The sequence below is a fragment of the Vairimorpha necatrix genome, chromosome 8 (assembly GCF_036630325.1).
Source record: "Vairimorpha necatrix chromosome 8, complete sequence".
In the NCBI taxonomy this organism is placed as follows: domain Eukaryota; kingdom Fungi; phylum Microsporidia; family Nosematidae; genus Vairimorpha; species Vairimorpha necatrix.
In genome coordinates this window covers 788,540-804,493 of record NC_088823.1, presented here as the reverse complement: position 1 = coordinate 804,493, position 15,954 = coordinate 788,540, and the positions used below count along the sequence as shown (strand labels likewise).

General features: G+C 24.6%; 4 protein-coding genes across 5 annotated transcripts; 1 reads left to right on the top strand and 3 right to left on the bottom strand.

Annotated features, from left to right (window-relative positions):
* Nucleotides 1-2,930: 2,930 nt before the first annotated feature.
* On the bottom strand, nt 2,931-3,895 carry VNE69_08118 (putative SP-containing protein; the record flags this gene model as incomplete). The annotated part of the gene is made up of 2 exons (XM_065474436.1): nt 2,931-3,693; nt 3,735-3,895. 2 exons carry the CDS (start codon nt 3,893-3,895, stop codon nt 2,931-2,933), a joined length of 924 nt encoding a protein of 307 aa, XP_065330508.1.
* Nucleotides 3,896-6,712: 2,817 nt separating this feature from the next.
* On the top strand, nt 6,713-7,528 carry VNE69_08117 (uncharacterized protein; the record flags this gene model as incomplete). Its single annotated transcript, XM_065474435.1, has 1 exon — nt 6,713-7,528. One exon carries the CDS (start codon nt 6,713-6,715, stop codon nt 7,526-7,528), a length of 816 nt encoding a protein of 271 aa, XP_065330507.1.
* Nucleotides 7,529-9,068: 1,540 nt separating this feature from the next.
* On the bottom strand, nt 9,069-11,316 carry VNE69_08116 (uncharacterized protein; the record flags this gene model as incomplete). Of its 2 annotated transcripts, XM_065474434.1 has the most annotated exons (2): nt 9,069-10,720; nt 10,782-11,316. In XM_065474434.1, 2 exons carry the CDS (start codon nt 11,314-11,316, stop codon nt 9,069-9,071), a joined length of 2,187 nt encoding a protein of 728 aa, XP_065330505.1. The 2 variants fall into 2 exon arrangements, with proteins under 2 accessions (XP_065330505.1, XP_065330506.1); XM_065474433.1 differs by lacking the exon at nt 10,782-11,316 and having other exon boundaries at nt 9,069-10,583.
* A 3,678-nt stretch (nt 11,317-14,994) lies between these two features.
* Nucleotides 14,995-15,954, bottom strand: VNE69_08115 (uncharacterized protein; the record flags this gene model as incomplete). The annotated part of the gene is made up of 1 exon (XM_065474432.1): nt 14,995-15,954. The coding sequence occupies one exon, from the start codon at nt 15,952-15,954 to the stop codon at nt 14,995-14,997; it is 960 nt and encodes a 319-aa protein (XP_065330504.1).

Here is a 15,954-nt window from a genome sequence, read left to right as displayed (position 1 = left end):
TTCAGGAGTAATGATGAATTCGAATTTATCTGAACTGATTTCTTGTTTATAGTTCTATATTCTTTTTTTTCCTGTAAAGGTGTTTCCTGTTGTGGCTTCCTAAATAAGTTTTTTCTTTTCTTTATGTAATTATTTATAAAAGTTTCTTTTTCTTCTAGTAGTTCTAATAACTCTATCCAGTCTTGAGTATCGTTGACTGGCTCCTTTAAAGCATCCGGAGAGTTTCTTAGTATGGCAATCTTTGATCTTTCAAAGTACTCTGTGTTTCTCTTAGCATACCTCTTTAGGTCATAAGCGTAACTTATAATATCGCTTTCTTTTGGACCTTGAACATATAGGTGCATAAACATATCAGTGTTGTCCTCCACTAGTTTCTCCTTTATATATTTTTTTTGGAATTGGGATTTGAACGTCTCGAAGTCTGTTATCTCTTCACCCTCGAAAGCCTTATACCATCTCAACGCTTTGCCCTTCAGTTTGGTTTTGGCAATATCTAGCGTCTTGGCTTGTGAATAAACGTCTTCAATTTCTCTGAACTGAGATAGAAAGTCTTCGGCTTTACTTAGATCTTCGCCGGTAAATTCTGTCCATCTGTTTTGGAGACATAGTTTTTTCATGTAAGAGCAGATGTCCTCGATCTCATTCATCTTATCCTCTTCACCGTTACCACCAATGTGGACTGATGGTTTCCCATCAGTCCGAGAAGAATGTTTTAGACTAATATTTTTATTATTCTTCATACCCTTCTGGGCATGATTTTCTTTTATAATTTTAGGCGGGAAAATATCACCAATTTCCCTCCAAAAATTATACATGTAAAGAGGGAGAATACTTACAGCATGGTATTCTCAGATCTCCAGGGTAATCTTAGTATCACCGGAGATCTGTCCCCTGACATACTCTATTTGTCATTAACCTGTTGTATATAAAAGTCCTTTCTTTGTGCAACGAACCAAAAATTATATTCGCTTTTTTCGCCTGCTGGTTTGGTTCCTTGTTAAACTATTTTTGAACCAATGAATTGAATTTTAAATTTATTTTTGAAAAAATTATTATAAGACATTAAGTTTTTTGATTGACAGTTTTAATTTGTCTTTAAGCCAATAACACTATTAAAACTATGGATTATAAACATTAATTAACCATAAAACATAGAAGAACCAAAAAGTTCAATATAATATTTGACAATTTTAAAATGTGTCCTTCTACTTTGACATTTAAAAGTTGATTAATTAAATCTTCACGTTACAATAAAATATGAAATATGTTAATATAAGTCAGTCGTGGGCGGTTGGTAAAAATCGAATAGAAATTATATGATCAATTAACCTCATTTGCTGTAAACATAAAGCTTCATTATATATTTTATTTTTTTTATGATAACGATGCAGCGTTCTGTAATTACTTCCCAATAATACACCAAGAATCGTCGCCCGCTCATAACTGAGGCTTGCCAAAAACAATTATCATATAAAGAGTATAACTCTAAGACAAAAAAATCGCTTATAACAGCTATACATATATGAACACGATTTTTACGTTTATATTATATTATTTGCATAAGTCGTGTCTCGCAAGGTAAATTTGACTTGAAGACTAAACTAGTAGTAATTTTTCTTTGTAATTTGTCTATTATTAATGATTATTCAGTTATTGTAAGCATAATTCAGATTTTAGTGAATTATATTAAACTCATTCTATCTAATAATGCAGCTACTTAAAATTATGTAAATAAATCGAGTTTAGCTTTTTAATTTCAATTTTTGAGATTAAATCTAGATAAATTATTGCGTCATTGTTTTTTTTGTGTTTATTCAAAAAAACAATTTGAATGTGTGTTTGTGGTATCCCGGGGAAGCTCTCCCGGTGATAAAGTACCACTCTAAAATAGAATTAATATATTGGCCTTTATTTTTAAACGTCTCTTTGGACTCTCTCATAGCTGTCTTGTTACTATGTCTAAACACTCCTTGTGTTTGTCTCTCCATCTTCCTTCTGTACCCTTCCTTTCTAGAATTTTATCATATATATAAAAGAATTTTATTTCATTTTTTACCCCTCTTTTTTGTGGTTTTAAAAATTCTAAACTTCTTATTTCATACTTATTGTGTTATTGTAATATCAAATATAAACTCAATGAAGGATTCCGACTATTGTACATGTGTATATTATATATTAATACATTTTCATTTTAATTATCATTTTACTAAAACTTGGTTCCAAAATATCGTCAGAATCGATTTTTAGAATTTATTTGACCCCTCCACGGAAAATTTAAAAAACATTTAAGCTTCGAAAAACTACAAAATAAGTGTAAAAAAATGAAGCCCAAAGCACTTAACAATTATATCAATGAGTTCCGTGGAACATTTGGAATCAAATTTACTGTTCAACTTCCTCTCCCCATAAATATTTTGTTTTTAAAAATACCAATTTCCGATTTTCTTTATCCAATCAAAAATGACAAAACAGAATATAAATGGATTGGGAAACAAATAAATCCCGTTTTTAAAACGGGAAAGCATACGCTAGTTTATAGTAAATAAAATTCTAGAAAAGTCAATGATAGATTTGACAGGGAGTGAAATAATATAAATGTTGTAGAAATACAGTCTACAACAGTGTTCTAGAAATTAAACAGATGATAATCGATAAATAAAAAGGTTTAATATCAATTGAAGATAGAATATAATAATTTAAACATTTAACAAACATTTAAACTAGCTAATATTTTTTAATGCACACAACATAAATAAGCTTGGTATTATATAACTAAATTCTAGACGCAACAGAACCAATAGCATTCTCTATTTTCGATATTATCTTGATTAATTAATCAAATTAGTCTCAAAAATCATTTTAGAGTATAATCGTAATAAAGACAATTTACTTAATGTAAGTGTTAATTAGAAATGTTAAATGTTTCGATATTAGGAGTTGGAGCTTTCACTTATGCCTAGTTTATAAGGCTTTTTCTTGATCTCTTCGAGAACATCCTTCTGATTAATAGAAATTGTTTCTTTAGGAATATTGCGCATTGTGCAATATAATTTTTTCGGCAGTTCTGCAGTTTTAGTATCTATCATAGCATTTTCCTGGTTTTTTTGAAAATTGAAAGCTTCAGATTTTTGGTTTTCAGTTTTATTAAAAGATTTTTCGAATTCGTAATCATTTCTAAGATTAGCTATTTCGATTTCTATACTTATATAATCTTTTGATTTCATGTTTTCATGGCAATTGAAAGCTTTTTTTTCGACTATATTATTATCTTTTTTTATTTTAATCTGTTCGGTAGTTTCTGATTTGGTTCGATTTTTGTTGCCAGCTTTGAACGACGATCTAAACAATACATTTTTTAGGTATAACAAAGGAATTTCTGATGATGCGAGATCTCTTTTGCAATCATATAGATTATGACATTTTAGTGAATAGAATTCAAAAAAATCAGTAAAATTTAGTATTTTACTTGTCATAAAAGTGTCTACGGTCACTAAACTCTTTGATTTCATCACGTCTAAAAAATAATTTTTATTTACGTGAAGTTTAATTTTCGCAATTGCGACATAATCGCTGTTTAAAAACAATTTAACCTTGTCGGCATCTCTCCAATTTAAGAGTTTAGCACAACATAGGTATTGTTCTAAGTTTGCCTTTTCTTCTAAAGTTATTGGCTTGAAATAATATTGTTCAGTCCTACATTCTGATTTCGATCTTTGATTATAGTTTTTACATACTGTTCAAGACAATCTTTATCATTCAGTTCACTGATTATATAAGTCCCGGGCAAGTCCTCGTGATTTAATGATATGTAAACATTTGCATATCCGTGGTATGGAACTACAAATATATGATCGGTACAAGTTATTGCAACAAGATGGAAAATAAAAAATAACATGGGGTATAAAAGTTTTTTGTTTATATAGAAAAAAAAAAAGAAAAAATGTTGTTGCATATTAAACATTATATCTTAAAGTTTAAGTAATTATTCATTTGAACATTTTAATGTATGAGATGATATTGATTTAAACAAAAAGAAATACTTGTTTTATTAGTAGAGAAGAATTTGATGTTTTATAACTAAAACATAATGTATTTTTATAAAAATTTTATATATGAAAGAAAAAATTTGTTAAAATTACACACAAAATTGGATTTATAATTCTATAATTTATTCGTCAATATATTGGTAAAAAAATAGTCATATGCTTTAGGAAATAACATTGGAGAATGAACACTAGAAAATTCTAAAAATATTAATTAATTATATAAGAAATTGTAAAATAGATTAATTTTTGAAAGCAGAATTACTGATATTTTTGACGTGTGATGTAATACGCAATAAAGAGTAATGCGTTAAAAAATATATTGTAGAAAATAAACTATATAACAAGTTCAAAAGTTAATTAGAAAATGTCAAAATCATAGATTTTAAACAAATTAAATTTGAAAAATCATCTCAAATTTATGATATAATATTAATATCTTGTCTTATAATTTGTAAAATAAATTTAAACATTATTATAATATTATTTTATAGAAATTATAAATTCATTTTAAAAAATACAAACAATTACCATTACGGTATATTTTTCACCTTAATAATTTAATTCTAACGTGATTTTATAAAATTAAAAGATGAAAAATTTTGCTTATCTATAAAAAATAACTATTCAATACGATTAATAGAATATTTCATTTAAATATATTTGATTGAATATGGCTATGGCTCATATTTTAGATACTAAAAAAAATTATACACATTAAATATTACGATTATTACTAATATTATATCTCATAATGTTGCCGTTAAATGAAATTGTGTATATATTTGTTTAGTAATATTATTTATTTGCTTATTGAACATATAACAAAATTGCCATATTCATTGGACTTTAATTGTCTTTTGTTGATTACTAAAATATTTTTTTTTTCTTAATGTTTTTCTGTTGTTTAAAAATTTGTATGTCTTACGATTTTCTTTAGCTCATTTTTATGTAAAGATACCTTAGAATACTATGCAATGTCGATCCAATAGACATTCCATATTACATCATTATATCGCAACTAAACCTTAGTAATATCAGATTTTATTTTAATTGTAAATTTTATGATTAGATTGGGGCATGGACTTATTTTTAAGATAGATTTTCTATATTACTAAAAAAAAATTTACTTTTGCTGCCTTTAAGCAATCTTAGACTAGCAGCTTATATAATTTAACAAAACATAAATAAGGTAATTAATGTTTTTATAAATCCGTTAACGACAATTAATAAACGATATCTATGATTCCTTATAACTCATGGGATAATGGATAATCGCAAGTTAAAAGCTTATTGACATACGATTAATAAATTACATTTTCTTTATTTATTTAAAAATATTATAATGATGTGATCATGAAAGTATAATATAATTTTATGAGTTTATACTCTTATAAGACGAAATTTTGCACTTCACGAAGCTCAAAAGTTCCATTAAAGCTTCATAAATAAATTCTTAAAAACACTTATAATTCATTGTCTTTTTGTGGTATGTTTTAAAGTCTTATTTTGGATCTAGTATTGCGTGTACATACTCTTTAAATCTTCATTTAGTTTCTCTTCTAATTTTTTGATAATTTGTTATTGATGGATTGGAACGTAATAAGATAAAAAATATAAGAAAAAACAGTTCGACTGCTATCCTAAAATACATACGCGACATTTAGACATAAAATTTATTATTTAAGCTAATTTTTTCCCTATTGTGCAGTTTGTGTTAATGTGAACAATACAATATTATAAGTTTTTTGTTTATAATTTATATTAACTCTTATTTGGTATAAACGATGTGTTTTATTTACAAGACTAAGTAGCTTATTCGTAAATTCATTATATTTCTAATGACACTAATAGAATTCCGATATCAAAATACAGCTGAGATGATGATACAAACTAAAAAGAATGACAGCGTTTTACGTTGCTTTTGAATATAAAATACTTTCTAAGTAAGAAATTATTTAGATTAGTTATTATATATTTACTATGGCGTATACATAGTATTCAACCATATTGAGATTTTATTCTATTTATGCAAAATTTTACTTTTTGAGCCATCATCATAAGTTTTTCAGGGTCTAAAAAGGTCAAATATATTTTTACATAATTCGAAATATTTTTTTCTGTATATTGCCAGAAATATCTCTTTTAAACTTATTGGGCGCATTTTTGCTTATTTATTTACTAAAGACGATTTTTTATTAAATAGTGAATGAAACAAATAAAAAATATCATTTTAGTTGAAATTTATATTTAATTTACCATTCTAGCAAAAATGTCAGGATTTACAACAAAGCCCACAATCTAAAACAGTTAAACTATTTTTTTTGCAGATTATGTAGTATGAAAATTTTTAATAAATAATACAAATTGATTGGAGTTTATGATCTCTGTTAAATTAATTTTTAAAGCAAATTAAAAACATACATTGTCATTATTGTATTCAGAATACTTTCGATTGTAGATCTGTTTATACTAATATAATTTTTTTTAATGTAATTTCTACTTATCATTAAACTATTTATAAATTAATTTTTTTTCAGATTTTTACTTTACGTTTTCTGTTGTAAAAACGAATAATTAAAAGATTAAAACCTGACATTCCGCCACCTAAATGTTTTTTTTATTAACTATTTGTTTAAAATAATAGAAAAACTGAGGTTTAACCCCTAATGATGATTATGTTTGCTACTTTTTATAATGTTATAAAAAATTCAATACAAAACTACCAATATAATGAATCTTATATTCATTTTCTTGACTTTAAAATAAATAGTTTATCAGAAATTGAAAATATACGTGAAGTCGAGGAAGAATATCGTCCTTCAAAGCAAGACTTATTTTGTGATGATAACACTGTGTCATATAACAAACAATATGCTATCAACAATCTATATCCGATAGAGAAAAAATTAATTAATTCAGCAGCTAAACTCATGTACAAAATTTTTCTAAATAACAAGAATATTTTTAAAATTTTACAATTTTTCGATGAGCATAGTCCATTAAAAATTGATTTCGAAAAACCAAAACACTATCTACATTATATAAATTCTTTTATCACAAAAAATAAAATAAGAAAACATAAGCTACCAATAAAAAGATTTATTATGTCATTGGCTTGGCACAGTTATAAACTTATTTATAATATCAGCTTGCTAAAATTTAGTGACGTGAATGATGCCAATAATATTTATATCTGGTCTTTAATATATAATGGTATTGATATGAAATTTAGAGAGAGATGTCCACAAGAGTTAAAAAATTTATTTGATCGAATAACATATGAAAATTGTATGAGTACGATTGATTCTGTTATAGAATACAAAAATGAACAAGCCTTAAGCTTAATGAATGTTAAAGACAAAAAAATTGTGAATCAAAATAGTACGCTTAATTTTATAGTGAAAAACAATATTATAAATTTGAGAAATGTGTCAAGTATTGAACAGTTGATTAACAGTTTTAATAATACAAAACTTGAATAATTATAAATTAAATTGTATATCAAAAAAAAGTCTGTAAATTGGTTTATTTACATTTCTTTTAATTAAAAACAATTAAAATTGTCTTTTTTTCTAGTTTTAGGTTTAAAGACGCATTTTTTTTGTGAAGTAAAAATTTTGTGTCATATTTTGTAAATTTATTGGCATAGCAAAAACACAAAGTCTTGGATCTAGAATTATCTACATACTACACGAAAATAGAATCTAGTAAAAAGAAATCAATAATGGCAAATATCTAAAATAAAAATTTTTTGTTTTTACGAATATATGATGAAATTTATGGTTTAATCTGAGTAAAGACATTTTAAAGTATAAATTTATGTAGAAATATAACAGAGAGACTGTTGATATGATATTCTCAAGGTGCACAATGAACCTTTAAATATAATGTTAAAAAGGTTACCTCTTGAAGAAAAATTAATGTAATTATATTTATGGGGTACATAATAAGACTATATATTGCTGTTTATGATATTGTATATAATTTAATGTTTTACAAAATATCTTAAAATTTTGAAATTTGTTGTAGTTTTCAATTATCGTTATGTTGTGTTAAAAGATCAAATTATATGCTTTCATTATATAATTTATTAAAAATGAAACCATTATGTCTTTAGCTCAATCGGAAAGATTGTTATTGTAATTAAACTAATCTTGTCTATTAAAAATATAGATTATAAAAACTTGAAAAACAAAAGAATCAATTATTTTTTGTCATTTATATGTAATTTGTTTCCGCATTTTAAATGTTAACCATAAATCTAACTATTTTTACGATGTTTTATAGGATCCAATGACTAAAGTTTTTATTATAAAATGCGTATCTTTTTGTTATACAAATTTTAAAACATTGATTTTAGACCGGTCAATTGTTAGATTATATTTCGTAAATACAAAAGATACACCCCAAATTTTATATAAAATAATATAAATTTGCACAAAATCCTCTTAATGAGAAATTAACAATAATTATTACAGTAATAATTTGTGTTAAAAAAATTATATCTTTTTTGTTAAAATATCCAGAAATTATAGACCTTTATTTAATTATATAATAAAAGTGTTAATCAATTTGATATTAACTTGATTATAAAATATATTTTGAGGAATATCACGTTTTAATAATGAAAGTTCTTTTATTTGTACAAACAGTGATATAATTATAAGATTTCGGGGAATTAGATTTATATTTCAGTTTATGTATATCCGAAAGACTCTTGATCATAATTAAAATTGTATGTCTAAACTGACTTATAAGCTTCGTTATATATACTTATATGAATTAATAGAATCAAAAGATTACATATTTCTTTCAATATATGTCGATAAGAATAAAATTTTTAAAAAAACAAATAAATGTTATTCTGTATATAAAAAAATGGGTTAGTCTCTTTATAAACAAACGTTTTACTTCATATATAAATATAATGAAAAATTATATAAATATATAAAATTCAAAACTTAATGTATCATAAACTCAAAATATCAATATTATAAAAATATAAGTCGACTTTAAAAAAATTTATTTGTTTTTTTTTTCGTTATTTTTGATGGCTCTAATAAAAATTTTATGTAAGTCTTCTCCGTATTGTACATTTATCAATTCCAAAATTTTTTTTTCATCTAGCACTAATAAATTATTTTTTAGTGTTTTTTCACTATTTATTTTCTCATCAATATCTTCTTGAAATTCACATTTAAACAAATCAATCAAATTATTGTGTATATAATCCGAGGCCTTTTTAGTTAGTCTATATTCTATATGTTGTCTTAATGTTTCTAAAAAAGCTTCTTCACATTCGTTTTTATAGTCATTTATAGTATCTTCTTGCAATTTTTCTTTTTTTAAGAGTGCTTTGATTGTATTTTCAATGACTATTTTACTCCTTTTAATTAGTTTATTTTCAAAATCTGTGCCAATTTCTTCGTCAAATATATTTCCAACATGACCAATTAAAGCAGTAAATAATATTTCATCTAATTTTTCAGCTAATGAAGACCTTTTCATTATTTCTTTTATTTTTTTTAATTCTTCTTCTTTTAATTTTCTTTTTCTCTCATATATTTTATCTTCTTCAGTTTTTTTTGATAAGTTTTTTTTTATAACTTTAGTCTTTTTTTCTATCTCATTTTCATTAAGTCTAAGATTTTTGATAATTTCTTCTCTCCTAAATGCCTCTTTGGTATTCTCGTATAGAAACCTAGAACTACTTAATCCTGTAAACAATGATACTATTTTGCAGACATTTTTTAAAATTTCTTTTTTATATCTAATTATATTAGAAATATGAAAATTTTCTACTTCTTTAATAACTTTCGCTATATTAAAGCATTCTGTTTTTTTAAAGAAAAACCAAATCTTTTCGTCATACTTGGATTCAATTAATGTCCAAACATCTTTCAAAGACTTAAAAACGTATTCATTGTTCACGTCATGTTCATTTATATATTTCTCTGCTTCCAAAATCAAACAAATTTTAATTAAATAAGTTTCTATCAAACTAACGTCTGATAACCTATAACTTAACATTGTGATAATCCTTGTTATAATGTTTTTTACAACGCTTAAAACACCTTCTTTTTCTCCTGTGATGCAATAAAATTCATTTTTTTCTATAATCCTCATAGATAAAAGAATATAACTAAATATATAATTCAATGCTGATCCTTGATTATATACTATTCTAACTATAAGAAAATCTACTTTATCGTAATTCGATAATAGATTATAAAAAAATTCAACACAATTATAGTCTCCAGTATTTTTTATCAAGTTGATTTTTTCTAATTTTTTCTTGAATTCTATAAAAAATGACTTTTCGATAAAATTTTTAGTTTCATGCCGATTTCTATAATCTTTTAAATGATATAAATATTGTCTAGAATTTACTATAAAGCTTATGGATTCCTTTAGTATTTCTATTTTAAAATTATCACCTCTTTTCTTTTCGATTTTGTTAGGTGTAATTTCTAGTCTGTCCTTCACGCTGTGTGTATTAAGATACGTAACATCGTTAAATTTATATAATTCATACAATTTTAAAAATATTTCTTCGTCATTGTCACATATATTTTTCATTTTTATCTCAACTAAAGTATTAAGATCATCGATATCTAAATCGTCAATATCAATTTCGAATAAATAACAAATATTATTTTTTTTCAATACAAACTCTAAAAGAATAAGTATTGCGTTCTTCGTTCCAAATGTAAGATATTGGTGATTCGGGTATACGCAGTTTATAAGTGTTCTTAGAATTAAATTCAGTTATTTCATTAAGCATAATATCCAATGGACAGTCTTCTTTGCAAATATTCTGATACAAAATGTCATTTACTTTTAATTTTAGTCTTCTTTCTTGATTTTTTTCATTAATACTTTTAACAATTTGTTTCATAATATGGCAGTTTTTCCGTTGGTATTTGCTGATGCACAATATAATAGATTTGATTTTTGAAGAAGCAAAGACTTTTATAAAATTTTCGATTTCCTCGATAATCTGATTAATCGATTTGTTTTTATAATCAATATTAATCTGTATACGACCAAGAGGATAATTTTGAACATACTCTAGATCTTTAATTGTGCAGCATATAGATTCATCATATCCATTGGTATTTATGATCACTCTAGTATATTCCGTAAATAAATCAAATACGGTATACTCTCTATTCTCTATTTTATTTAATAGAATATCATTAATTCTATTACAAATACTTACATTTGGTTTGACAAAACACATTTCTATAAAGAGCTTGAACATATTCATTGAGGATACAAAAAAATCAAAATTTAAATAGAATTAAATTAAAATTTTGGATTGAAATAATAATTCTTATGTGTACTTTATACTTTAATTTCGTAATAATTGTTGTAATGTAGAATGTACGTCAGATGTCAATGTATCCGTTGAGTTGAGACTTTTGACAGGGGTAAATATAAATAGATGTCTAAAATTAGGAACATACTATGAGAAAATGAATTGAGAAAAAACGAATATAAAATCATTTATACTTTATTATTATTTCTTGGATTTTGTCCTGTATAGACGGGACTTTGCTATATTTATAATAGCTTTCTAAATAATTTTTAATATTATATAATTTATTGATGGTTTCTCTATTTCTCTTATACTCCATATATACCATACCCTTCACAGACAGACTTTCTTTTATAGTTTATTTTTAATTTATTAATTGTTGTCAACGCTAAACACAAACATTGGCGTACTTACGAATGTAGTAACGACCATCCAACTTTCGTTTGTTTGTTTGTTTGTGTGACTCATCATTACATGCCGTTTAAGATGTTTGACAGCTGATCGTTTTGACAGTTGTCTATGTGATGTAGTCATGTACATCACAGATTTGGCAGATCAATCAATTTTATATCATAATCACGTCTTATGTTTTGCTAACATGGTTACCTTATTTTAAGATCATAATTAGATGTACATTTCAAATAAAACAATAAGATAATTACCGATATAGTTGTTGTAAATTTAAAACTATAGAGATTTTTTTTGAAGTTCTGAATATGGACTTGACTGCTAATAATACTAATTACTAGAAGTCGGCTGAAAATCACATTAATATTTTCATATTTTGACAAAAAACAAAAAAAACTTTTCTAACCTTTTTTAGTATTGAAAATAAATGTTGACTAAGATGTTTTTATAGAAAATTTAAGTAATGCAGGAATGGATTAAAGGCAAGTAAATTATTGTTATAAACGGAAGCTACTAAAGCCATTATGATTCTTTGCCATTTATTATTATCATTTACAGCTATAAACGCAAAAGAAAAGGAGCGATATATTCCCTCTGTGTTTATTTAAAACGATTAATTTATAAAATGCTATTTTTTTTATTTCTTAAATATAAAAATCAAGGTCGAGTATTAGATGTAATTATTTCAGTGATTTTAACATATGATAATTTTACTCTTTAAATTATAAACCAGACGATAAAATTGTCACAAAATACTGGCTAAGTCGAGAAAGAAAACTAAAATAGAATAAAAGCACTTCTGAATTATTATTTGTCACTCTTATCCTAATTTACTGAGTTAATTGGACTAAAATCATTTTTTAACATTGTATTGTTGTTAATTAAAGCAATTAACCAACCAATTAGAAATTTAGATAATCCGTAAATCAATCAAATTACAAAGAAATATAATATTTAACAATAAAATATACATAAATAATGATTTAAAATTAAGAAGAATTCCTTATGAGAAAAAATACGAGGGAAATGATAATGTAGATTAATAATTTTAAATTTTACATCATGGAAAATGTTAATTATACTACCAAAGAATTATTGCTTAAAAATAGAAAACGACTTGTTTTTTATATAACCAAAAATTACGACCTTACGTATTAATATAAATCTTTAGATCCAATAATGATTTGGGTATATTAGAAACCATAAATTCACTTTATACTAAATAGCATATTAGTTTAATTATAAAGCAGCATAAACATGGTAACATTATTGATTTCGGAATAATTATATTTAAGTGTAACTCGTTTTAGAAGATGATTCCGAGAATTTGGTCGTGTAAAGTCTAAATGAAAGCTTGCTGGAGAAAAAAATATCTACGGCAAAGATAAATGGATATATTAAGACTTATTTGTTTTATGGTGGTATTCGTTAATTAAGGCAAATTTATACAAATAAAAATTATTTAAATATATACACAAATAAATAGCTGTATAATCAAATTTAATATAATGTATAACCAAAATTTATTAATTAGATTTATAGTTATGATAAACTTAATTTATACTTTCGAAAATATATAGAAGATTTGGGAGTTAAACGTTAATGAATTTTTTAAGTGTTTAAGAAAAGCATTTCGTATTACTACAAAAAAATATAAAAAATATTTTCTACATAATTTGAATTGATTATAGCTTTTTTTTTATTGAAAATACAATAAAATGATAAGTTCTGAAAAATTCTAAAAAGCAAAAAATGCAGGTTTTTAGTTTCATTTATAAACTAATAACTATATAAGACTTAGGTGTGCTAAATATTACTTCAGTTCCAGCAACATTGAATTCTTTCTAACCTCTATAATCATTAAAATGTTTGAATACCAAAGATAAGATGAGCAAAAATAATTAGAAAATATCTATGTGTTAAAAGTTGAATAATAGAATTTCGTTTTTACGCTTTAAGAACAAAAACAAGTTACCTTTGAACGAAAAATATATATATTATACAAATTTTTGTCATAATTTGCAATGATATACTAAGTTAAGAAGCTAAAAATAATATAAATCATATATATATTGGAAGAAAACTAACATGTAACTGAACTAAAAAACGAAAATGGTATTTAAAACCCCTCATGAAAATAAATACTTTATCAGTCAATAACTTTTGATACTACCAGCACACTATAAAGGCCTTGCTTGTCAAAAAAAAACTTACCTTAAGATTAGAAACACATAAGGAACGTCTGTAACCAGCGTTCAGCAGGGTTGTAAGAAAATAAACATCTGACCCACTTTTATTAAGAACTTATCTAGTTCAACGTAAATGAACGACATCAGCAGAATGACAACCCCCCTTAAGGTAATAATGTGTTTTTATAATGAAACGGAAATTAATACATGCTTTTAGCAATTAGTTTTTTTAAAATATATTTCTTATATTTGATCCGCTTTTTTGCACAAAAATGTTAGCTTAATTGCTTTTAACTATAACTTTACATCAAAAATTCCTATGGCTTAAAAATTTTAAATATTATCTAGTTGATATGATTAAACATAGAAATATACAAAATTATTACAATTGACAACATGTCGATATATATTAAGACATATAAAATTTATACTTAAATCTTTCATATAATTATTTGTGGCATCCTGTCAAATAATTGGCACATTTCTCATAAGTTTTTATTTATTTAATTGTTAAAGATAATTGTAAGTTATGGGTTAAATTTATTAAATATATATTCTCAACATCAATATTTAGCAAATCTGAATTTTCTAGAAATTATATTTTTATAGATAAAAAATATTTATAAAAGGGTACGATGAAAGAGAAATTAAAATAAGAATCACATATCAATGTAAACAGCAAGGGAACCACAATGATGAATTCTAAAATCAATAACTCAATTTTTAAAACATTCATTTATTTGCTCCTTAAAGGTGCAATATTTTCGTTTTGGCTCTCTCACTAGAGGGTATCATTTTATTGTAAAATAAAAAAAAATATGCTAAATAATGTTACATCGAATCGTTAAAAATACTTTATTTTATTAATTGCGTACTAAATCAAAATAACCAAGATTGTATCACATTTAGTCTAGTATAATAGTAGCGTTTTTATTCTAAATATTGATTAAAATGCCGATTATAGAGCTCATTGAATTGATATATAATTATGAAATCTAAATATTCAACTAATAAATAAAGCCTTTTGTTATCACCGCCTAGAACTTTGGTTTAAATCGGAATTTGACAACCATCTTCTATTTCTTCTGCTGGCACCATTATGATTGCTAGAATCCTTTAATTTAAACAAATTTTGAACTGATGAAAATAAGCCATTCAATCTACTTCTGTTCATGGATGGTGTTTGTACTTTCTCATGGGTTTCCTGTGCATTAAAATCAGCTTCATTATCAATTTTATGGTATTGTTCGGGCGTTCGATATTCAAAACTATCGTCTACTTCTGATATTTTTGTATCAATCGTTGAATACTTAAGGAATTTAGCATTTGCTCTTGTATTTAGATATTCTTCGCTTCCTCCATTATCTCTTTTTTGCAATTTAAATATGAGATTTTTATTAATTTTTTCTCTCTCTTCATTTATAGTTTGATATTCAGAAAATTTTAACAATGCATTTTTGTTTAACGAAGGAATAAAATGAGACCTCTTATCCTCTTTGAAATCATAGGAAGTAAATAATTTTATAGAATAGAATCTAGGAAATTTGTCTAATGTAAACTTTTTACTATTTGAATATGTGTCGACAGTAACATAATTTTTTGATTTCATCACAAACATAAAATAATTTTTTTTTGTTGGAATTTTTGCTACTGCTAAGACAACCTCTTTCATAAAAAATTCAACGTTTTTTCTATCTTTAATGTTAATGATTTTATAACAGTCTAAAAAATGTTTTAAAAGGTTATATTCTTTTGGTGTTATTTGCTTGAAATAATGTAGTTTAGTTTTATCTTCTGATTTTATTGTTTGATTATTGGGGGTTATGAAATCCTTTACACAATTTTCACCCAATAGTTCGCGAATTATATAAGTCCCGGGCAAATCTTTCAGTTTTAAAGATATGTAAACATACGCATTATCATTATCCGGTACAACAAAAATTTTGTGCGTACAAAATATTGCAACAATAAGAAAAATAAAAAATAACAT